This window comes from Cygnus olor, chromosome 3 (genome assembly GCF_009769625.2).
Source record: "Cygnus olor isolate bCygOlo1 chromosome 3, bCygOlo1.pri.v2, whole genome shotgun sequence".
Lineage (NCBI taxonomy): Eukaryota > Metazoa > Chordata > Aves > Anseriformes > Anatidae > Cygnus > Cygnus olor.
The window spans coordinates 74,238,375-74,264,250 of record NC_049171.1 but is presented as its reverse complement, the minus strand read 5'-3'; the positions used below and the strand labels follow the sequence as shown (position 1 = coordinate 74,264,250).

General features: G+C 41.2%; 1 protein-coding gene across 1 annotated transcript; it reads left to right on the top strand.

The window, feature by feature from the left end:
- The first annotated feature begins 6 nt into the window (after positions 1 to 6).
- Positions 7 to 25,734, top strand: C3H6orf118 (chromosome 3 C6orf118 homolog). The gene is given in 7 exon segments (XM_040551142.1): positions 7 to 1,780; positions 13,952 to 14,664; positions 16,397 to 16,519; positions 17,448 to 17,547; positions 19,190 to 19,314; positions 21,540 to 21,785; positions 25,507 to 25,734. Coding segments are annotated over 6 exon segments (1,473 nt in total). The 5' UTR covers positions 7 to 1,780; positions 13,952 to 13,977; the 3' UTR covers positions 25,699 to 25,734.
- Positions 25,735 to 25,876: the final 142 nt, after the last annotated feature.

Sequence of the window (25,876 nt, the reverse complement as noted above, 5' to 3'; positions counted from 1 at the left end):
AATCACCTGTTGTGAGTTTACATTGTCACAAACTGCAAAGGGATCCACTTTCCCATTTGCTCTCCAGCTGCCAGAGAGCTTACCTTGCTGTTGATGTAATTTCACATAGATCCTTGCTTTGGCACTGTCAAATGGGCATGTAGCTAATGCAGAATAATTTATTACCCTTTGGGAATTATGCAGATACTCAGATGCTGAATTTACAAAAATAATTCTGCACCCAAATTTTAATGCTTGCTACCCCAAAAGGATATAGGGCTTTGACAATGGTCAATACCCTGAAAATACAGGCTAGGTTCAGGGAACAGTAAAATAAAGTTCCGAATTGTACATTGGCAGATATTTATAAAAAAGCAAACCAAAACAAAAAATCTTGTGTGTTTATCTACTTAGCGTATTGATTTGCTTCAAAGATTCCTTGTATTGTTCATGCTCAGTAAACGGGATATTCACCATTTATAGCCCTCAAAATTGTCTTGTGTCATCATGAGTCTGCACAACCCTTCCATTCTCAGCGACAGACATTGTGCTTGGGAAAGAGGCTCCAGATGGACTTTGTGCTCCTGTTCTCAGCACAGCCTCCAAATATTCCTGGTCTTTCTCCCCATTGAAGGAACCTGGAGCATTGCTAGCATGACTTGGCCAGAAAGAGGTTTCCAGAGCAACTGTTTAGCTACTGCCTATGGTTGTCAAAAACATGTTTTACAAAGTATTCCTGGATTTGTGCTATTATGGCCCACACTTCCACAAAATTTTGCTGCAAGGAAACTGCTGGTAGGGCTAACTCTTCTGATGAAACAAAGTACAGTGAGATTTAATGCATTTGTTAGGGATAATTCATTTAAGTTAAATTTTCCAAATGTTTTGGGGGGACTGGTAATACAAGAGGAATGTTACTGTGAATACTATTAATTTGGTCCTTTTTACCTGTTTCTGTGGTATTTGCCAGGAACTGTGGGGTGAAGTCAATCCCTTTCTGGTCAAGTAATTTGATGGCAAATTGATGGCAGTCAATTTCATGCCTTTTCATACTTTTCTGCTTGTCATGCAGTCAGCTCTTGTAGTAGACCATGGTGCTTTGCCATTGACGGTCACTGCACAGTCTATATGCTTTTCCTAATATTTTTTGTCATTTGTTATTGAAAAACATCACCAGAAAATTATTAAAACAATACCTGAATATATCCCCTTGTAGATATTGGAAAATGTAAATGTAAAAGGACCTCCACTGAAGCTTATTAAAACCTGGGGAGGAACTGTTGGTTTCAATGAACTAGGCTGAATCAATGAACATCCTAGTTTCAATGAACTAGGATGAATCAGGCTCTACTGTAAGTAGCTAAGTGCTCTCGGTAAAGTTCTGTGCTTATTTGAGTCAATTGTAATGGCTGATGGCTTCAATGAGTTTCACCTGATCAACAGGTGTTGCAGACTACTTCATTGTACATATTTTGCTGAAGACAATTACTGAGAATGATTTCTTCTTCCTCAGTCTGCAAGCAGTTCCTCAGGTTAGGGAGAACTTCTGTTTTGTTTTGAAAATGGTTCTGTTTATAGTGCTCTAGGAAGTGTTACCTGTGTTACAGGTATTGCTTACAAAGATGAAGAGCTTTGACTCTAGGTCAAGAAAGAGCTACAGAGAAAATTGTCAGAAGCTAGTTGGCATGTGCATAAGATCTGTTTTTCAAAAGAAAAGTCTTCTAAAGGAAAGAGCCTGAGAGTCAAGAATATGAATCAGATCAAATGATATATTTGAAGAGAAAAGAGTGAGTTATACCAGGTAAAGATTATTTATTTATTTATTTATTTATTATATAATGTTACTAAAAGGGCTGAACAAATTTCATCACATGGTCTGTTAACGTTCAGCTGGCCTTAATCACTTTTCACAGCAATGCAAACCCTGTGAATACAGATAAGAATATGATGTAGAGCTACTTATGTTCCTAGAGCTGTCTTTATGCTAGTTAGAGAAGCAACATAAATTCATAATAAATACTATTTAAAAATGTGGAAATGAGAGAAAAGAAAAAAAAAAAGGTCTTGTTACCAGTAAATCTTCTAGGTAATCTAGAATCGTTCCTGTGGTAGAACTAAAGTTTCTAAGGAATAAATACCCTTTTTCTTGTTGGTTGTTGTTGGAATGTATGTAAAATAGCACAAAAAAATTCAGAATATATTCTTTTTGAAAGCTATCTTTCATGATTTCTTCTTGCATATTGTATTGCCATCAGAGTTAGCCATCAATGCAAACAGATAAGAGTTTGATCAAACCATTCCAGTGTTCAGAGGTAGTCACCATTGTAGCTGGTGGTGCATCAGTTGAAGCCTTTTTCTGTCCTACACCACAAGATATGTAAGTCCCATGACCATCAATCTCAGTGCTATGTTGAATTGCAGACTGTACAGAAAGCTTCACACAGAAAACTAATGTCCTATTTGCTATCTGAAAGTTTCTAAATCAACTCCTTGAAATCATTATGTAGAATTTGCTGATAAGGTAGTTACTTCATTTGTTGCCTTTTTCCTTTCTGTTGTTTTGTTGTACAATTTTGCTCTCCTGGTGGAGTAATTTCTATTTTTCTTTTACCTTTGAGGACTCCATGAGTAAATCAGACCACTGTCTCTACAGCTTCTTCTACCCTCTCTACTTCTTGGTCTTTATTAATTCCCCATGATCAGGAATTAAAAGTGTAAAGCCCTTCTGCAGGGCTATGTTTCCAAGGTTTATATAAACTGCAAAATGTGTACAAAACACTGAGTTAATGGGCTGGAATTGTGGAAAGGAGACCTTAAACCCTCGTTGCTTTTAGCCCTGAAAGTAATAATTTGTATACAGTATTGCATAGTGTCATATTCTGCAGTAAGGTTAGAAACTGTAGAGTAGAATAGTTCAGTTGTAAAGGGACCTACAAAGATCATATAGTTCAACTGCCTGACCGTTTCAGTGCTAACCAAAAATTAAAGCATTTAATTAAGGGCATAAATATATATGTATATTAGGGCATAATATATAAACTTATATATGCCTCCTGTAGACAGACAGATATGGTTCATCAGCCATCTTGCTAGGAAACCTGTTCCAGTGTTTGACCATCCTCAATGAACTGCTTAATTATTAATCTTTAAGATATATGTTTCTCCCACAGCCATTATGGTTTTCCAGCACTGTGTCTATGGTGCATTCAGTATCTGTTTCAAACACAAGTAGCCCAGCAGAAAAATGTGACATGGTATAATTTCTCCATGCCAAGAAAAGGTAAGAGGGAGGTTCTTGTGGAAAAACTCTTAAATAGAGAGTGACACTTTTACAATGAGGAATGTTGCATTTAACTTGATAATAAACTTCCCTGATGTTGGTTTTCAAGGTTGTATAGACTCTGAACAGCCATTATGACAACTGGAAATAATGTAAACTCAACATAGTAGTAACTTACTGGGAACACACAGAAACAAACACACATCATAACCAGGAAAAATAAAATGGGCTACACCAAGAAAAACATTGGTGTTTTAAAATATTGAAATATTGAGACATAACTTTCTCTGCCACCCTTAGCATGTAGCATGTCTCCAGCTTGTTGGAAATGAGGTGTTGGCAGGGAAGGGAAAATTTTAAGGAAGCTGCAGTTGCTTTTCTCTCTTGTAGTTGCATCCAGCTGTGAGATACTGCACCTCACTTCTTAGCATGGGCTTTTCAGAGTGATCTAACCATTAAGTTACTCTGTATGCCTTTCACTGCATTGATTGGATCAGAGGGTGTTCAGTGTGACTGGATGGAGTCCTCCCTGCTTGTCAAGGAAGAGGTAAGTACTGCTGTTAAGGCAATCCCTGCCAGTCACCAAAATAAAGAGTAGGCACCCAAACAAATATACACCTGTGGAGAAAAGAGTTTGGAACAGGAGTCCATGGTCTTACCTCTGCTCCCAGCAACATGACATGGTGAAATTTACAAGACCAGAGATGATGTGAAAGCTTACCTAAAGGGCTTGAACCTGGACAGTGTTCCTCTTTGCCATGGGGGTAATGAGGTCAGGGCTTTGGCTGTGATATGCAGACTCCCGTATTCTGTAGAAGCTGACCTACAGAATAAAAAGTTACAGGATGGACCCCCAACAGTATCTCTAAACAGGCACCAGTTTTATAAAACATAGAACTTCATTATATTTGAGACTGTTCCCCTATGAAGTTTTGATGAATTCAGCCAATAAATTCAACAGCCTTATGGGAGGAGAATGAAGGTTCCAAGGAGAGAGCAAGGTCTTGCCTGATATTACTAGAAAATCGCCTAAGATGTTAGACTGTTTTACAATTTTTCCTTTTACCATAGCTCTAAATTCAAAGTATAAGATATATTGAAACCCTACATGTTGTATGAATACCAGCAAGCTTTTATTTCTGGCATTCCTAACACACAATCTAAACAAAGCAATTTGCCTGCAGTACCTCAGAACAAGCCTGAGCTTACCTTGTTTTTTCTGTTTAAGATGCTTTATTTATAGATACTTTCCTGCTGTCTACAGCAGGAAAAAATACTTCCTAGTGGATGAAACTGGGTTTCAAGACTGAGTGCAGCAGTGCTTTGGATTACCTACAAGTTATATTTCTGAGACAGAAGTGTGTGAAGTGTGATCGTGAAACTGGGATGGAGACAAACATCTAAGTAACACATTTTTTTAAATGACTTTAAATTTTGACTTAAGGGCTTTTTTTCTTTTCTTTTTTTTTTTTTTTTTAAAGTAATTAGGTTAATAAACTGTCTTAAATCTAATCCTGGAGCCTGCTGATGTTGATACCAGCCTTCCTGGTGGTACTGATGTGATGGTGTTTGTAGATCCTGTAAACACTTTCTGATTTAAGGGCTCTGTTGCCTTTTGTATAAAGCCTGTCCTGCACAGCAGACAGGTTTAAATTACCCAGTCCAGGTCCCATGGACCTAAGTACAGGGTCGCTCCTGCTGCAGTAGGCTGCTACACAGGTCCCTGTGAAAGCTTGCAGAACAAATGCTCCCAGCTCCTCACACAGACCCCTACACTCTGGTTGATTCTGCCTTTTTGTATAATAACAATATAAATTAAAGTAAATGGAACTCATTAGTGTGACAAAGTGTGCAACAACTGTAAGATATTTGCATTTCAGGGCATTTGAGGGGAAAGATAATAGCCATAAAACTTGTAGCAATAGATCTGATTTCTTGGCAGCTTTTTCTGTTGTTCATTGCAAACAGAAGTCCCACTGTAGTACCAACAGTAATGGAAGGAATGCTGCAGCATTTCCATTTATGCAAACATGGCTTGAGGAGCAGGAGCAATAGCTCAGGGGTAAGAGAAATTTTTGCAGCTTGGCGCCTACGTGTTTCACTACTAACAAAGCAATATTGACTTAGTCAGATTTGTGGTCACCATACATAGGAATGCTGGCTGGGAGTGATCACTGCCTTGTGCAGATGGGAGGTTTTACGTTTATAATAAACTATAGCTGGATCCAACTCATTTGTGTCTCCTGAGCATAAACCAGAAAGCCTTTGGAAGGAGGAACTCAGGCTTCTGTGTGCAGGCCTGCAGAACAGCTACCAACTGAAGAACAGCTTTCTGAGTCAGGCAGATGTGATGACTGATGCTGTGCTTGATAATCACCAAAGTGCTTGTCACCTAGTTTGCCAGGAATTGGACACACAGTCTGATATTGCCTGAGGTTCTGGAGAAGTGGATTTCACTAAGTATGCTTGTGGGATTAACGTACAGGCATTGGTGGTATTTATTTATTTTCTTCCTTTCTACTTGCACTGGGAACAGAGTATATGATTTTCAAGCTAAAGGATATGTAACTGAATGGCCATCATAAGATGATGAGGCATTGCATATGGTCTTAAAGGCCATCAGACATGCCTGCTGTTTTCTGTCAGGGAAAGGCTAGCTTCCCCCTTATTTCCCTTGTCATCAGCTTGCCTGCATTTTGATTTGATGACTTGGTGCAGGTTCGGATTCAGGTCTGACACTTAGGGAGGCTCTGCTTTGGCTGTGGTTTTGCTAGATATCATGCTGTTTAAGACTACCACTTTTTTTTTTTTCACCCTCTCCCACAGGCCATTTCCTGGTGTACAGACTCACGTGCAGCCCACATCCCATGTGATGGGTCCTTCTGGTACGCCATCTACCTCATGTCACTTCAAGTTCCTGGAGAAGCCTGTGACTTGATTTCGTCCTGCATCCAGGCCTCTCACTAGATACTGGCCTGTCTGTGGAAGGATATGGGAATGCAGCTATTAACAGGTTATAAACCTCAGCTCAGTCCAAGGCTAAAAGACTTCAGTCCCTGAATGCTGTCAGCAAAGCAAAGTAGGAAGTCCTCTTTCCTTGAAAGTTAAAATACTTTTGATATATAATGAAAAGTTTTGGTGCTCAGTGAACTAAAGGCACCCCCTCAGACAACAGATATTTTTTTTGGAGGTCAGACAGTGTGGCAGGGGAAGAAGAAAGAGTTACCATATGATTAGACGTAAGGTCTTGGTTCTTCAGCTCCCTTTGCTTGTTAGATTCCAGTCTCACCATTGTGCTAGAAATTGGTGCCAGCAAGCAGCAGGGGGGTGTCTAGGAGACATGAGTGGGTGCTGGGTGCCTCAGACTTACTGCAGCCCCATTGCTCAGCAGCATTGAGTCAGGCCTACTTTGTCACAGCCTTTTTTATTTCTTTAAATGAGGAAGTGAATGGAGACAAATGAGGGAAAGGGGAGGAGAAGGGGCAGAGCACAAGTGAAGAGGAAAGGAGTCAGCCTGTCTGAATGGAAAGCACTGCTGTTTGTTCATGTGCAAGGGAGAGGCTGAAACTTCGTGGTGTGAGAGTGTGGGGAGGGCAGGGGTGCAGGGTTACAATTACAGGAGCTTTTTTTTTTTTTTAAAAAAAAAAGGTATCACACGAAGGATGTCGTCACCCAACTGGAAAATAGCAAATGTACTACCTGTATTTAAGGACAGCAGACTTGTTCCTCTCTCGTTCCTCTCTTTTCTTTGGTAACTTCTTTTAGACCATGGAAGCATGATTGTCTGCAGGGGTTTGAACTAATGTCAGCTGGGCTGCTCCTGGACAAAACTGAAGAAAGCAGTAATTAGCACATGAGGCAGTGGTAATTAGTATGAGAAGTGCCTGGGGGGCCAGAGTGGGCCTGCATCTGCGCAGCATGGGAGGACCTGCTGGGGAGGGGAGGGGACAGTGTGTAACAGAAGGATAGTGCATGCATGGGGACAGAGGGCACCCACAGTAGATCTGGGAGGGGATAGGGGGCCCTCAGGAGGGGACTTTGCTGGGGCCATGGTGGGGAAGCCTCATGCAGGGCTGGTCCCAGATTAATCATAGAATCACAGAATCATCGATGTTGGAAGAGACCTCCAAGATCACATAGTCCAACCTCTGACCTAACACTAACAAGTCCTCCACTAAACCATATTACTAAGCTCTACATCTAAATGTCTCTTAAAGACCTCCAGGGATGGTGACTCAACCACTTCCCTGGGCAGCCCATTCCAATGTCTAACAACCCTTTCGGTAAAGAAGTTCTTCCTAATATCCAACCTAAACCTCCCCTGGCTTAGCTTAAGCCCATTCCCCCTCATCCTGTCACCAGGCATGTGGGAGAATAGACCAATCCCCACCTCGCTACAGCCTCCTTTAAGGTACCTGTAGAGTGCGATAAGGTTGCCCCCGAGCCTTCTTTTTTCCAGGCTGAACAATCCTAGCTCCCTCCTCATGGCCTGGACTGAAATGCTACTGAGGCAGGGTGAGGCACAGGTCTGTGTTGCTGGGCGGGGGCCTGGGGTCAGCGGGGTGTCCGGCTGGTGTCCGTGGTGATGGCTGGGCCCTGGTGGACTGGGGTGGACTTGTTGAAGTGCCAGCTGGGACACTTGGTGTAAGGTGGGGAAGCCATTTCACCCAGCCTGATGGCCAACTCAGGGGCTTCCTATGCAGTGGGAAAAGCCAAGCATCACTGGTGTGGTCCATGCCACCATGGGGCTGCTGCCCTCAGTGACCTTGTCAGAAACATCACACCAGGCTCCAGTGCATGTATGTGTTTCACTACAGGCAGCCTGAATTTCCCCAAGTCTGGGAAGCCATGCTCAACTGTACTGAAGTGTTTTACTGTGCTTCAAAACTCTTTTCCACCGTCATGTTCTGCAGGCAAAAAATATCCCTCTGCCTCCCTCAGGAGGTATTGAGAGGAGAGTTGAAAATGTAGTTAACATCTCTTCCACTCCGCAAGTGTCAATTACCTTTCTTTTCCCCACTCAGATGGTCTATATATATATATATATAGCTATAAATATAGCCAGCTAAATTCAGGCTGTTTTCAACCTGTGTTTAGCACTGAAGTGGACTGGTTCTATTTTAGGGCTGAAGAAGTGTTTGCGTGCCTGAAATCTCCAAGTTTTTCTAACTTTATCAGTTGGTCTAATAAAAGAGATTACATCGTCCTACAGGTCTTGCCTTGTTTACATCCTTCAGGCACTGTGTCTACAATAACACTTCTTTCCTATTGCTTCTCTGCCACCTGCAGTGCACAACTTGAATGCACAAGGCAGAGGATGAGGGAAGGCTTATTGGGGTATTTCCTGATTTTTTTTTTTTTCCATTGTTTCATTTTGCAAGCTTGAAAATATTCCTGAAAACAGAAGAAGTTGGCTTGGAAGGGATCTCTGGCAGTCACCCAGTCCAATCCTTTTGCCAAACTGGGCTAACAAATTTTGATGACATGGTCAGGATCTTACCCTGTAAAGCTGTGAGTACTTCCAGGGATGGAGATTTCACAGTCTCTCTTAGCACATGCTCCAGTGCTAAACCATTCTTGATGTGAAGATTTTTTTTTCTTATGTCCAACCTATTTCTCCCTTGCTGTATCATGTAGCTGCGGCCCCTTGACCTTTCACTGTTCACCTCTGAGAAGAAGTTCTTGCTTCTCTACCACTTGAGGTAGCGGGAGGCTACATTATTTATTTTTTTTCCTGCCTCCTCTTAGAAGTCTGATCGCTGGTCTATACAAAATGAGGTCATTCTGGGGTGCTCCAATCTCTTGGCAATCTCAGTGCTCCTCTGCTAGTCTCTCTAGTTTATCAATGTCTCTCTTGCCCTATAGTACCTAAGACTGGACACAGTGTGCCGGTGTGGAGTAGAGGAGAGCAAGCACTTTTGTATGTCTGCTGGCTATGTATTTGCTTAGGCAACATGGTGTGTGGCTAGCTTTCTTTGTTTCAAGGCACACTGCTGGCTCATGCACCTTGACCCCCAGGTACTCTTCTGCAAAGCTGCTATCTATCCAGTTCACCCCAAGCCTGTACTGCTCTGTGAGGTTAGGCCATCCTCGACTATAGGCATTACATTTTTATTGGTTGACTTTCAAGAGGTTTCTGTTGGCTTGTTCCTCCAGCCTGTCAAGGTCTCTAACTTTTTTTTTCAACCCCCAATTTTTGTTAAGCATGTGGTTCCCCAGCCTCTTGTGCTTGTTTTTATGCAATATAAATGTGTTCAAAGACCTTGTTCCCCCACAAGGCAGCATTTTCTTTTACTATAAACTGAATAGGCGTGGTGGGATGGGTTTTTAGAAGCAGCCTACGCTTACCTGCAGTAGAAATACTCTTGGATAGAGAAGGTCCTGTGCTGCCCAGCCTGTTGCTCAGTGCCTTTGGACACTTGTACACTAGTCATACTACCCTCCCACTTACCACCAGAAATGATGGTAATAGGATGCAGACCTGTACCCTAGCAGGAAATACAGGCCCTGAGGTGTTCATCTTTGCTATCTGCTCATTGATATAGTCACTAGGGAGACAAATTTGAGAATTCCTGCTCCTGGACAGGTCGAGAAAACCCTCTTATTACAAACACCTGGCTTTTTTTTGCTTCATGCCTTACCTTGTACTCTGCCTCATCTCCCATCCATTTAGAGCTTAAAGCCTCAGCTTATAAGAAGGCTGAACTCAAGGCTGCTCCTCTACTGAGGTTTTGAGACTACTGTGGTCTGCTCAGAGAGGAAATTAAGGGACAGCATCTGAGTAAGAGCTTATCCCACTCCAACTCTAGATGTCTCCAGGGCAATCACAGGCTCTATTTTGAATGGGAAAAAAAAAAAAAAAAAAGGAGTCTCCTTATCTGCTCTACACCTAGCCAGCATACTGTTATGTTTCTAGAATAAATAAAGGTAACTTTCACAAGAGGTTTGTGTGTGCTTAAAGAAAGAAAAGGGGAGCAAATATAATCAATTAGGCAGATCCTTCTCAGTAGCAGCTGCCACTGCCTCTCTTCCACTCAGCATGCTGCAATACGCTCTTTTTTCTCTCATGTTTTTATGAAAAAATCACGACCTTATTATCATGTTCATTTCCATCCCTCCAGCATAAATCAGTCACAGTAACAATTAAATGGTTCTCGAATTAGAAGTAAGATCTTTTTTTTTTAAAAAAAGGGAAGAAATTAAGAAATGACTGGAGTGGCAAGAAGGGAAAATTAACTGCTTTATTTCCCCCACTCCTCACTCCCTGCATCCCTGTTGTTGAAGGAATGATATGGTCTGCCTTAGTAGATGTCAGTTTATAATGTTTATTCTGTACTACTTAAAACCTATGCGTATCTATACTCTTTCTCCTACTTCTCCCCAGTGTACCCTCTTCCAGTGAGCCTATCGCATATCAGTTTACTGCTCCTTGTTATGTAAGTCAAGGCTCTGGCTGCATCACTCTTAAATATGGGCTTCTAATACTGTTTAACAGCGAGGGAATCCTGGTGGTTAACGTGCTACCTCAGCTGATGGGTCAGTATTTGACTTTCTGATTGGGTGTATGAGTTCCTAGGTCTGTTTTCCTGGGTAGCAAGAGCAGCCATGCTATAAGGATGGTTTTTGCTCTTTCTGACTTTATTCAGTCTCTTCTTCGGGCTAAATTAAATTCCTCCACCCACATACTTTTTCTTCTCAGTCATGGTTTCAACTCACTCTTGTCTGGAGTCCTCCAGTTGTTCTAAATCTTTCCCAAAGAGCAGTGGCTGAAACTGGTCACAACATTTGGCTGAAGCCTCCTCTGTGCTGCTCACATTGACAGGAGTATTTCACCTTCATAGTGGTCTGTACATCCCAGAATGGCATTTGTCTTGCTCACCACACTGACACTGTTGACTGGTGTTGACCTTATCATTCACCATATTCCCAAGATATTTTCTAAATAATTTTCTACTGAACCAGCTGTTGCTGGCTGCTGGGCAGCTGATTGTTTTTGCACATATTGAAGTTCATGCAGCTGTTCTCTGAATGTCTCTAATTTATCAAGAACATTTTCAGTTCCAACCCTGTCTCTAAGACTATTTGCATCCCTCTCCATTTCATGTCATCTGTAAATTTAACAAGCATATTGTGTATTCCATCATCCACAGTATAAATAAAAATGCTGGGAAAATTAGATCCAGATTCAGGGCGAATCTTCACAGAATACTGCTTGGTACCTCTTCCATTTGAATAAGGAAACTTTTTAATTCCTCTTTGAATATAATTTTACATGTTTTGGTGGTTTTTGCTAGTTTATTTTATTTATTTATTTATTACACCCTGGCTAGCCTACCTACTTCTAGATGATTTTTTTTTTCCTCACTTAGGAGAATGCTGCACAAGGCAATGCTAAAAGCCTAAGTAAAGTCAAAATACACAGCTGCTACTGTTTCTCCCCTGCACTAACACCCTTAAACCACCATGCTGTTGTTATTCAGCTCATCATTCGTTGTTCAGGTTCTTAGAGCAAGTTTATTTTTCCAAGATACTTCTTCTTTTTGGAAGTTGAAGGTAAAGTTGCTGAGCTTTAACTCCTCTCTGCTATCTCTTCCCCACTTCTTTTAAAGATAGACCCTGTGCTGAAGCTTTTCCTGTCATTGGTGGGTCATCTGTCTCCAGCTGTCTTCTCAAAAGTATCTGCTAATGCATCTGAGACAGTTTCAGGCAGTTTTTCTCATGTTCTAGACAGATGTTCATCAGGTTCAGCCAAATCAGCAACACATTACTCTAAGTACGGTCTAATCTGTTCATTCAGGCTATAACTTTTTTTTTTAACATTTATTTACCCTTCTTTCACTGATGTTTCCTGTACTAGCCACCTGCTCCCCTTTTCAGTGATGAGTGAAGGATAAAAGTTTACTTTGGCATTTTTGGCCCCCTCTTTCCCTTCCCTGTTGCATAGAGTGGCCATGTTTCTTTGCTTTACCCATTAATGTTAATGCATTTTAATCATGGTGTCTTGTCCTGGTAGAAATGCAAAGGTGGTGCTTCTGTATGTTTCTCTGCAGGGCCTGTGTCACTCCATGAGGAGATGTGTCCTTCCATTTCAGGATGGCTGGCTGGAGGTGTCACTGTATTGGCAATGTTCGCTCACCAGCTTGAAGGCCCTTTTTCTACAAGCACTGATGCTAAGCCCTCCATGTTCACCACTGGACAGCGACAGCTTGCCAGGAAAAAAAACATGTTGTGCCACCAATCCAGCAGCCATAGGCAGACTGGCTTGGCTGGGGAGGCAGGAGGGGCTAAGAGGAACCTCTTTTAGCCATACTAGGTTGTCACCATCTTGAGAAGGTGAAGCAGGCTGTACTAGGGAGACAAAAAGAAGAGCTACTTGGAAACATTAGTCCATTGTAACTGGCCTTGCTGTTGCTAGCACTGACAGCAAGTGTCTGGTCACCCTGGCACATGCTGACAGTTAATACAAATGCACTGTTTTGTTTCTCATTGGCTTTCTCATGGGTGGCCAGTGGATCTCGGGAGCAGGATGTTGAGGTCAGGCCATGCCCCTGCCCTTCTACCATGGCCTTCTACAGGTACCAGTTGCTTTCATATAGCGTGCAGGTATCTGTCAGGCTGTGTGGCCATTTTAAGATTGTGTACAGATATGGAGAGCTGTCCTAAAGACCCATAGGCCCCTTGGTTGCCTCCTGACACTCAGTCTCTATGCAGCATTGAAAGGAGTTGCACTGTTTTCCTCCAAATTGCTTCCACCTTTGAGATAGCTCACAAACTTCTTGTCTTCCTAACTCTGCTTCTGTGGGCATCACTGCCTCATCCCCTAGGGATACAAGGTCCTGCAGGAGCAGGGTATCTGTGTACATAAGGCTAAATACTACTAAATACATCAGAGCACAACAGTGACTCATTTATTAGATCATTTTGTGCCAGAGTACAATAATATTGAGTTTCAAAAAAGTTTGCAGTTTTTAACAGTGATCTCATGTGAACATGCCATCATTATTGAGATAACTAGAATTGTGAGCCTACCTCACAAAAATGACTTCATAGATTAAAAAAAAAAAAAAAAAGCTATACATCCAGATTGGTTTCTTTCATTAGCTAAAAGGAAGGGTGAGAGGAGCCATATTTCTCTCTGTAGAAGGCATTAAGGAATAGATGACAGGGAGAACTATTAAAAGTAAAGAAACTGGGACAAGATTAGCATGTAACAAAATATAATCTGACGATCAACAAAGTTTTAAAATTAGAAGACTGAATTTCTAAAGCAACATGCTAATGAGAATGTTAAAAGTTTGTGAAAGGGATTATTTGATATACAGTAGAATCTGACCAACCATGGGTCTAATGTTAGGGAATAGGCAGAAGAGGCTCCTTGAGTAGCAAAACCATGGAGAGCCCTTGGCAAAAAAATAAATAAATAAAATAAAAATAAATTAAAAAAAAAATCAGAGACAGTTACCAAGCAGTGTGACCAGAGTCTGAGCTTAGCAGGAACCTACCGGTGTGTCCAGGTCTGTTTGGTTATTTGTATACTGCTATGGATAAGAAGGAAGGTAGCATAGTTTTGTAGGCCGTGTCTGTTTAAAATGCTCTGTTATAGAACTAGGAGAGTTTTGATCTGTGAAAGTTTTTGGTCATGTAAAGCTTTCCCTTTTTCAAGTGTATTTTGTCTTTCCTCTTTCTTCTAAGTGCGTGGTACAAGAGTCCATTTCATCATGGAGAGAAACCATGAAGTGAGGAGCCTGGCTCATCTCTTAAATAGCATGGAACTGGCCTACAGAACAGACGTTAAACTGTACACCTTAGGACACTTAAATCATAACAAGCTTTATAAGCCTTCAGAGAAAATAAAACAGGGATGATGGTACTCTGCCAGGAAGCAAACTAGTTTCATGACAGAAAGAAATCAATTCCTAGCTGAAAATGAGAGAACGAGGAAGATGAAAAATTGTTCTGGTAACTTTTCTTCCAGCATTCCTCTGCTTCCAGCACAGGCTGAATCTTCCTTCCCCAACAACAGACATCCACAGTCACCTGTGACCAGTGTTGGTGCCTCAGTAGATGCAAGTTCTACTGCACCGGAAATATTAAAGTTGAAAGCACTGAAAAAGAAAGCGGAGGAGGGAACTGACAGATTCCATATGCGTCTGAAAAGAAAGGAGTTAGATGTGTCAGAGATTATGGTGCTGAAAAACAAACCAGTTAAGAACAGCCGACACTGTGCTGCTGAGCTTGCCAAAGAATACCAGTTCATACCTTTATATTTGGCTGGTGTAACTAAAACTGATCAGTTTAACAAGTTCCTGCATTTCCAGAAGGAGTTCATAGCAAAGCATGAATTGTTACAGAATGATTTCACAGGAAAAAAAGTATCAGAACAGCATGAAAGGAAGCTGGCTAAGGTAAGAGACTTCCAAAACTGATGGAAAAGTAAATTTTGGGGTAGCTTTCTAGGTGGATTGGTTATGTGTATTCCAGGAAAATTGAATGAATGCGTCTAGACAAAATCACCCTCTAGCTTCTTTTCAGAGAGCTAATCACATGTATTTGCTTAGTTGCACTCTTGTAAGGTGCATCTACTCTGTGTTCCAAAACCTTGAACCAAAGCTGTACTCCGCTGTTTTCTCTTCCTCCTCTTGTCTTGTGGAAATGCTAAGTATACAGTAAAGCAGGATGCTGCAAGCTAGTGATCTGCGTGGGAAAATCATTTGGCCAGCAGCTCTACCTCTTGTCTACGAGCATGTTTAAGATAAACTGTAAAAGCTACCTTCTCTGTGCATGCTGTAGACTGTCTTTATGCACAGATATTTGCTGCATTCTGGGTGGCCTCCTGTGATGGGTGGAATGGGGGATTGAATTTGGTGAGTAAAGCAAATACACCTTGTAGAAGTTACTTGAGCTACTGCCCTGGGGTAACCATTAGCAATCTCTTAAAAACAGCTGCGGGAGTGAGAATAAGGTACTGGAGTCATAGAAATTAGAGATGGAACTTAATGAAAGCAGCCTGGGGTAGGTAAACTAACAAAACATGTAGTGTGAGTGAGAGCTCCATTCTCTGGTGGATTCTATGAAGTATCATCTGTCATGCAGTTAAGCAACTAGCCAAAATGGTCGCTTCCCACCCCAATAAATAATCTCAAGCAACCATTCTCTTTGCCTCTGGTTTAAGAAGCCAGAGAAAAGGGAAGAAGGGATGGGGGAAAAACATTTAAGGCAAAATGATGTATTATAGCAGCGTAAAAGCTCGATCTTGTATTTTTTAAAACGGTTTTTCCCAGAAAACATTTTCCCAGAAACACTTTGAATCAGTAAATTTTTGTGAGGTAGGGTAAGCCTTGCAGTGATGGCAATCTTTGGCCTTTGATTAAATGGTCAAAATTTCTATCAGCCTTGGTTTGAAATAAGGATATTCACAAAGTGAAAAACTGCCACAGTCGATTATCTACCTAGGAGGCTTGTTGTGAAAAAGTTAATCTTAAGAACAGAGCACTTTGAAGTGAGGCCATCAGCACTCTGGAGAAAGAGTTTTTATGATAGAGGAGGTTTCCTGAGAGACTCTTTTGCTGTCTCAGGTTTATTACTCAGAGCTGATATGTAAAACCGTGAGATTATAAGCATATGATTTTAAGCATTGCATTCCTTAGATAGGGTTTATCAGGTTATTTATATATTAATTATGTCTTTCTAAGCTAACAGCAGTTGCTTTAAGGGATGCAATATGTTCCAAGGTCTGCTTCTTCCAAACTGGAGATGATCTGTTGAAATCAGTAGAGAGACTAATTTATGCTTATGGAAAGGTTGGCTGTAAATGTGTAAGCAAGACATTCAACAATAGGTTGAGGTATAATGTCATAATTGTCTTCTGGAACATAAATCAGTGACTTCTTTGCTTTCTACTAGTTTTTTTGATAATCAGTACATCCAGTCTTTTTGAATGTGATCTTTCTTCTTACTGTGATCAAAATGCAGTATTCATGCTATGACTATGAACTTGATCTGGATTCTCGTAAGGTTTCTTACTGCATACTATCAGGAGAAATGACATGAATTGAATAACTTATTCTGACAGTAACTGCTGTAGAGCACCTTCTGCACATGTGGATATGTAGTTGTTTATTTTGATGCTTTTGCCAGGAGCTTCAGAACATCTGTGGCTGTGATCCCCTCAATTTCAAGCGACTACAGGCTGCTGAGGAGGTTTTTGAAGATATATGCAACAGTTCTCTGATACTTGGTGATATTCTCAAGGAAATTAAGGTAAGAATTATTCCAAAGATTTAGCACAACATAAGGTGAATGTACCTGATCAGGTGGGAAGAGCAGTCAGCTTTTGGGAAAGATTTATAAGTTCTTTTCTAGGTTTTCCCCTAATTTACTGCGTGAGTTGCACAGACACAAAACATTTGGCTACAACTTGAACAGTTTGAAAAAGACATTATTAAAAACAAAACAAACAAAGCCCCAACATTCACTAACATTTTTTTTTTTCCCTGAAACTCTAGCCCTAATTCTAAAGTCCATAAAATATTTTGGAAAAAAATCTAGCTGTAACTTACAGGTGAATTAGCTTTCTACCTCTCACTCATGACAGTTACATGTGAGGGGTGATAATTCTCACCTGACGTATATTAATGACTTTCCTATTTTTTCCTATTTTTTGATTTTTCACTGTGCTGAAGGATGAGGCTTGAAGCCTTTTATGTGGTATTCAGATCTGTTTCTCTTTTTGGGCACTCAAGACAGTAATTTGCATGTGAAACAGAAATAAAATATTTAGGATAAAAATGAAGTTACACTCTGATTCTGCACACTGTAATGTGTTGCTAATGACAATAAATTCTACATTAACTTTCTCAGTAAGAACCGAGGAGAAAAATGTAATTTGTCTATATTTATTGACAAAGAATTACGCACTGAAATCCAGCAGTTATAGGTGAGGGAAAGATAGGTATTACGAGCAAGAAATCCTTTAGGAAGAGGAGCTAGCTGGGTAATTGAATTGTACTGGGAATAACACTGGCAAATTCCAACTCTGTGTTTTAAATAAAACCATATGTGGCAGCACAAGTAATCTCCTCATGCCAGCACAAAAGTTATGATTTTTCTGGAACCAAAGTGAAACAAGACTATAATCTCTGGACTGTGTTAAACATTTTCTGATGTTCTTTCCTCTCAATTTGTTCAGAGTGAGTATGAGCTGTACATAATGATGGTTCTGGACTCTCTGCCTATAGCACAACACAAGGTAGTATTTGGTTGTCAATCTTTGCTCCTAATTACACCATAAGGCCTAAGGACTATGTTTTTGAAAATAGGCGTCTTCAGATCCACATACAGTTGTGAATTTTTCTTTGGGTATGCTACAGAGAAATGAAGTATTTGAAATCAGACATGGGCACTTTCTGGACTTACCTTTGACATGGGAGATCTAGTGCCTTTGCTTCAGTGCTTGCAGTTTCTGTAGGAGCAACCCTTAGGGATAATAACTGAGAGAGTAGCTGCTGCAGAATAAGCAGAGAATTGGCTGAATAGCCTTTGCTGGATTTCTGAAGTATCAGACCTATTGTCCTTGTATCAAACTTATTACTTATTTGCATGTGTCCCCCACTGCTAATAATAGGTAAAGAGGCTGGCCTGAGCACTATTTTGGTGGTCTCTGAAAAGAATAAGTGGCTTCACTCTCAACCCTAGAACAGGCACATTCAACCTTGTGAAAAGTTGCTTTTCCTCTGTGTCCAAACCCTTAGGGCTATGGTACATAGGCAGGTTACAGACATATAGACAGCTGTTGAAGGCACATAGAGTGAGGAGGCCTCAGGTAAATGTCTTCTCTGTTCTTTGTAGAGGTGGCCAAATTTGAATTTCTGCTGGGAGACATGCGATGAACGTGGCAGAGGGATGTGTGGTTATTACAATCCAATGTCCTCTTCAGTGGCTCCATGTCAGGCTTACTGTAGAAGTGATGCTGTACAGGGGGTGACGTTGGCTTCAGGCTGCCAGGAGTAGGGTTGTGCACCCCCCCCCTTTCCTCCTAACTCCCTTGTCAGTATCGTCTCATCTCTGGAAAAAGGAAAAGGCACCAGGAAAGGTGTGCTCCACCACAGAAGAAGAGCACAGAGGAGGTGTCAGACCCTGACACTGGGTGCTACCAGCTCTGACTGTCCCTGCAAAGCCTTCCCAGGGTCTCCTCCCACCCTGCCTGTGGCCAGGACCCCATTTCAGCCTAGCTTGGACCTGTGAGTCCCTGCTCCCTTCTCTTGCATTCTTCCTCTTTAACTTTCCGTACTCTAAAACTAGCCCCTTTCTGACCTGCTAGCTTTTTAGGCTGGTGTTCTCCATTGACCCTGAGCAGACCGTTTGGATTTGCTCTGAGGATTTCACCTTAGTTATCCACTCTCTTTGGTGTTGAGCCTGGGAGCTTCTCTGTGATATTGACAGTCTGTTGAAATGAAAATGAAAGTTAATGATGAATGCAGCACAGCTTACAGCATAAACATTTCATCTAGCATAAGTAACGTGCCACTCAATGGCAAAGCACCTGAAAGGATTGTTGGAAAATTAGGGGTTTGCATGGGTCTGAGTCTTCATATTGGCTGGTTGAGACGTGCAAAGGAAAAAGAAATTGTCTGTATAATTGTCCATATTCCTTTTTTTTTTTTCTTTTTAATAATCTGTTACAAGCCTTTAATCTAGTTACAAATGGAAAGAAACTCTTTGGCCAACTCTAAAACCTGCCATTGTTTTTTTTCGTTCATGCCTGGCCATGTTAGCTGTTAGTCTATGAGTATCTCATTCAGAAGTTTTCATCAGAATTTATTTTTACTAAAATTGTAATTTTAAAAATGGTACCAGAACCTGCGTGTTTTGCAAAGGAAGTAATGCTGCTACATGACTTGACATTTTACTCTTGTTTATGCATTCTTACAGGCTCTAAAGGCTCAGGTCAAAGGGATGGAAACAATGTCCTCAAGGGCTTCAGAAATGCAGTCTGTCAGGAAATACCTGCAGGTTCTAATGAAAAAAGTCAGTACTGCCCTGGAAAGAAGCAAAGAGTAAGTGTTGCAAATGCTTTCTACCCCTCTAGTAGCAACTACCTAAATGAGCTAAAACAGCAACAAGTAAACAGAGTTCTAGAAGTTTTCAGAAACTTCAAAAGATTAGACCCTGTGGATGGCTTACTCTAGGTAAATATCTTTCTGCTTTCTTAATATATATTTTTGATATTTATTTTTTTTCTTTTGTACCAATCACACTGGGGGGACATAGTTTAGCCTCAAAGCTAAGGCTCTGAAGCCCAAAGTGTTTCCCTTTTTGCCATTCCTGACTGATGCCATTCAAGGAGCTAATGTCATCACAGAGAAGTCTCCTGACCACATGGGCAGCAGTCTGCATCATGAGATTTCAGACTTGTGACTTCTGCTGGAACCCGACTTTGTTCCTTATAATGGAAGCAACAAAGCATGCGCTTTGTTGATTGCCTGTGTCCTGTCCTCTAAAACAAGACTTGGTTTGACTAGCTAATTCTCAGACCTTCTCAGGCACTCTGCCATCATTGGACTGGCCCCGTGTTTCCATGACTCTGTTACATGATGCTGATGTTATACATCACAGCTTCTAAATCTCCTTTCTCCTGCTCCAAACTCTGATCTAGCTTGCTGCCCTCAGTGTTGGAATTTATGGCTGGTTAATCCCAGAGATCTAGTCTTTAAGCTTGAAAACTGTCCTGCAGGAGATCTTGCCTACCAGCTTTCCCCTTGTTTCCCCCTTTACTATCTTTCAACAGCTTGAAGAATTCAGAAATCACTCTTTCACTAAACTAGTGGTTGCCTGACTTATCCATTCCTTTTTCTTGTAAACGTTTTTCTAACTAGACTAGATGACTTAAGAGGTCTTTAAGTCATTGCAGTTGTTGTCTCCATAATATTTAGTGTGTACACATTAGTGTTACATTGTGCTTTCAAAATGTAGTTTGGATGATTCTGCATTTGAGATAGTGTGAAAGAGGCTCATGTTCCCTAGTTTCTACTAGTCCAAACAGGAGGATAATAGTGGTCCAGCACTCTACGCATGTACACTTCTCTATACAGAGAGAATGCATTATTACCTAGTACTGTGAGATAAAGTCAAACTGGCATGAAGTTAAGATGGATCAGGGCATAGTATGGAATATTTATAGATCATGCATATATAAATTTTGTCTAGGCTTCAGAGATTGATTTTTGTGCAAGCTCTTATAAGTATTTAAAGGTAAGGGGGAAAATCCAACATTTGTCTTCTGCCAAAGGGCTGAAAGAGAATAATGATAAACATCCTAGAATGATCTAGTGGAGTTCTTGGGAGATTTGACAGCTCTGGGTAAATAAATAAATAAATACCCTAGAAGACCTTTCAGTTCTGGATAGTAATCTGTTACCACAGAAATTTAGAATCTTGCTATATTGTAATGATAAAATTCAAGCTTTGCAGGAAAATTAACAATCAAAATCTGAAATATTTGCATGCATTAATTGCTACTGGGAGCCTAAGACCAAATTTTTCCTTTTCTTTCAATGGACCGTGTGGGAAGAGAAACTTGAAGGGTGGGCAGAAGAAAAGACTTTCATACAAGACTTATGTCTTTTGTTTTGTAAATAGCATTGGTTAGTAGATATTAGAATATCTGATAGGATTTTGGAGATCTGATAAGGAGAGGGGAAGTAAGAATATTAAAGTATATACAGAACTAAACTGTCCACTTATGTTATTGTGCTGCCTGTCTATGTGTGTAGGTAATGTGTAATTGCTTCAGTATTTTCATACAGTGAACAAGAAGTTTCCTCTCCTATGAAAAGAAGCTGCAGTTTTAATGAAGCAGAGGGAGATTGCTTAAATCCTGAGGGGCCCAAAAGCGAACATAGTGCTCAATGTGAGGTCACACCAGTGCCAAGTACAGAGGGACAATCACTTCCTTAGTTCTGCCGACCACACTATTTCTGCTTCGGGCCAGAATGCCATTGGCCTTCTTGGTCACCTTGGCACACTGTTGGCTCATGTTCAGCTGGCTGTTGACCAGCAACTCCAGGTCCTTTTCTGTCAGATAGCTTTCCAGGCACTCTTCCCCAAGTCTATACCACTGCTTGGGGTTGTTAGGACCCAAGTGTAGCACCCAGCCTTTGGCCTTGTTGAAGGTCATGCAATTAGATGTGGCCCATTAATCAAGCCTATCCAGTTCCATCTTCCTACCCTCAGGAAGATCAAAATTCTCACTCAATTTGATGTTGTCTGCAATCTAACTGAGGGTGCACTCAATCCCCTCATCAATGCTGTCGATAAAGATGTTAAACAAAACTGGCCCAGTATGGAGGCCTGGGGAACACCATGTGACTGGTGGCCAACCAGATTTAACTCCATTCACAATGACCCTTTGGTCCTGACCATCCAGACAGGTTTTAACCCAGTGAACAGAACATCTGTCAAAGCCATGAGCAGCCAGATTCTCCTGGAGAAGACTGGAAAACAGTATCAAATGCCTTGCAAAGTCCAAGTAAACAGCATCCACAGCCTTTCCCTCACCCATTAAGTGGGTTATCTTGTCACAGAAGGAGATCAGGTTTATCAGGAAGGACCTGCCTTTCATAAACCCATGCTGAATGGGTTGGATCAGCTGGTTGTCCTGTACGTGCCATGTGATGGCACTTGGGATGGTCTGCTCCATGACCTTCCCTGGCACTGAAGACAGACTGACAGACCTGTAATTTCCTGGATCATCCTTACTGCCCTCATATTTGCCAAACTCCAGTCAACTGGGGCCTCCACAGTTAGCCAGAACTGCTGGTAAATTATTGAAAGTGGCTTGGCATGCAATTCCACTAGCTATAGGTATAATAACGTTCCTTACATGTAAGAACTATGTGCTCACATAGTTTGTAAAGGATCTTGAAAATGTATTTGTGAATCTCTTGTTCCCTTTTGTTCTATTCTAGATTGAAGAATGAATTAGAGATGGTGCTATGGATAAGCCAGACTTCAGAGGATAAAACAGGTAAGGGATATGACAGTTCTGAGTAAAGTATAGATGAAATATGGTGCAAATTGTGGCTCTAAGGTGTTCTAAATGGCTGGAAAAAAATATCCTCAGCTGTTGAGATTTTTCCTGTTAGTATGATCAAAATGTGCTGACATCTAATGAAGTTAGTCATGTGACATCTTTCTTACATTTCTTTCACTCCTGGCCTTATTTATAACTGGAAGATGTCAATGGGAGACTTTCTAGCACTGAAGGAACCTAGGGAACTGCCAAATCATCTCTGAGTCTCTGACTGATTCTGTCGCTATTAGTCACAACATTGTCCAGTCCCTTTTGGATACTTGCAGAGTACTATGTTTCAGCAACAGGAATGAAGTTTACAGTCTGTTTATGTGCTGCCTGAGAAAGCAGTGTCTTTTGATAAGGCTTTTGATCAGTGGAATCTGGATCAGGATCTTTGAATTAGCCATAGTAAGATAAAATACGTAAATCTGGACAGTTGTGGAAGGGTGAAGAGAAAGCTAATGGATGATGAACTGGGAAATCCTGCAAAATTCCATTAGGATAGAGTACAGTATAACTACTCAGACTACAGTGTACCTTTATTGTATGCCTTTATTGAAAAAAGTACTCAAAGTATAGTTTTGTTCTAGAGTATGAGAACATGCCAGTTTGCAAATTATAAGGTGGCAAAAAGGAAATAGCTGTTAAAGTAGTGATATGAAATGTCTTCTGCATTTCCTTTTGAGGGAAAAGAAAGATATAAATACTCTTTATGCTCAATGTCTGTGTGCCACTGTCCTACTCCAGGCTGTGGGCAGTTGTTCACCTCACCATGTGCAGCTCCTACCACTGGCATCTAACTCACTTTTACAAACATGCTCTAAGTAGGAACAATGATTGAACAATCAAATCAGCTTCTGGTTGCTTTGTTTGCTTGCTCTTGTTTTTCGTTCCCTCAGCATTTAAATGGTCCAAATTCCTCCCTAGTGTAACTGTCTTCACATCAGTGAATGCATTTCTTGATGCAGCTTCCCCGAATATGTTTGTTTCTACAGCATGCTACAGGTTTTGAATTTCAGAGCTTTGCAGACAACCACTAAAAAAAAATAAAATAAAAATAAATAAAGCAGTCATTGGCTCTAAATCTCCTGCAGGACTAATAAATAAAACAATCAGAACTCTCTAGGCCAATGCTTTTCTGAGGAATAGTTTTGCATAAAATGATATAAAGACATTTAAACAGTGGGTAAAGGTTTCTCCCCTTCTCCTCCCTACCAGGTACTAATTTCAAAAGTACTTAATCAGTTAACATCATACTTCCCCTCCCCACCTTCCTTAACTACACATTGAGGAATCAAAACCAGCCAAGTCAGAAGGATGTAAATGTAGCTGTTCTTCTTTTTAAGTTACAGCTGTATTTAGAAGCCCCAGCCATGAAACTGGGGCCGGAATGTGTCAACAAGCACAGGCACTTCAGGGAACAAGGCTCTGAAAATACTATTTTCTTTTTTAGGTTTGGGAGGTGGGATGCTAAGCAATCAAAAAAAGTATTCACTCAAAGTTAACTTGAAATGAGAATTTTATGATTTTTCCAGACTAAAAAATGGGGATTTTTTTTAATTGAATAAAACATTTTCCTAAACTTTTCTAAATAAAAAGGCATTATTTGATTCTCTCAATGTAGCATTTCTGTAAAGTCTTTCCAGGTCCAGTAGCCATCTTGATCCACAGGAAGGATATTCTGTCTCTCACTTTCACTGGCTCACATGAAAGGGAAGGACTTTTTGAGAAGCTATCAGCTGTTAGCCTCCAGGATGGGGGGAGGTAGGAAGTACAGCAGGGTATGGTACTTTTCCCACGCAAGTCAGTGCATCACTTAAGTCAGGCTCACGCTCTCTTCCTCCACCCTGTCTCGCTTTCCATCAAAGCTGTCAGCTCTTGCTGAACCTATTGATTGCATACAGATACTGCGCCGCAGACCAGAGGGAGGCAGGGGGAACTGGCTGCCTATTGACAGGCTGCTCAGAGAGTAGGAAATGTAGGTGTTCTGGGATCAAAACAGGCAGTTTTTAATCGTTAAAACATCCTCATTACCCAACACAGTGGCGTAGTCCTGAAGTAGATAGACAGCATGGCACAAAACTGTTAGATTTCAAGCATGCCTAATGTGAACTATGGTGGACTTCAAAAGCCCCTGCCCATCTCAGGGTAGCTCCTGAGTCACCAGGATTTTCTTGATCTGCTCACTGCACCAGTCAGACAAGCCAGGCCACACCATTAGGAAGTCTCATACAGTGGAGAGATGAGTTGTTCTTCTTCCCCTTCCCGTTCCCTTTGCCAGTGCATTCCCTTCCTCCTTTGTTCTTCTCTCCACCTACTCTGCAACTGCAGAGCCTTGGAGGTATAACCACACACCCTGACACCTTTCCTGGCTGCCCCATTTATTTGTATTAGACCAGACCCTTGGAGTGAAGGAAGCTATTAGTTTGTGCCTGCAGACTCCCTCATTCCCTAGATGTATAGCGAGGAGCTAGGTGGCTGGTAATGCAGCTGTAATGCAGCTCCCACCGCAGCAGAACAGACACTGGAAGGCTGCAGATGAGCTCACTGATAAGCTATGAAGAGCTGAAAAGTGCTTTGAGTTGAGTGAGACCCTGGCTAGGCAGGACCACGAGCTGGCTGTGTAGGATCTTGTAGGATCACATTATTTACTTGTTTTAGTGAGGTGAATGGATGTGGTGGCAGTGAAGTCGGCCTGTAAAATGCTGAAGTGTGTTTTCTGAACTCCTAAGGGAGTACAGCATGTTTATTCTGCTCCTTATATGCTGTTATCAGTTTGCCATGCTGATGTGGGATGCAGGAATTTTCTCCTTGGTTATGTTCTCATTGTATGCAGAGATTGACCATATTTTTGCATGAAGTGCTAAAGGGCCTTGGTTGGGATGACAGTGAAAGGTGAGTGGCCTAGCTCATGTGCCAGTGTTCAGACATTTGCAGGTGGAAATTAAGTGTGGGTACAGTGGGTGTGAGCATCAGCTGAGCTAGGGCAATGTCGTGGGTGTTCCTGTCCTGTACTGTTTGGCTTGGTTAACTCCATCTTGTTCTTGGGTATGCTTGCTGAAAGTGCTATGGATGCAGCCTTAGATGTCAGGTAACTTCCACTCCCAGCTCTGTCCTTTTAACTACGTCTTTGTGTGTGTATGTTTTTATACTTCCAGAAACCTGCAGATGACAGGAGACAAAGGGAGCACAAAAACCTCTTTCTGTTTCTGAACAGCATGAATCTATGGGGTGTAAAATTCTCAGTAAATGGGAGGAAATGAAAATACTAGAGACCAAGAAGAAAGAAACAATGGTTTATGCTGGGATAACAGATATTACGGAAAACACCCTTAAAGAAATAGAGGCAAGAAATCACTACTTCTAAACCTTTCCTAGCATTGTTTCTTGAGAAATACTGTTATCTAGGTACTACAACAATGGAACCTTTAGAACTGAGATTGGCACTCAGCACTCTTCATTTTCTTCTCTAGGAACGTAGTATGTTCTTAGAGCATAGGAGCACCTGGATAAGGTGCTCTGTGATCACCACAGTGTCCAGACTC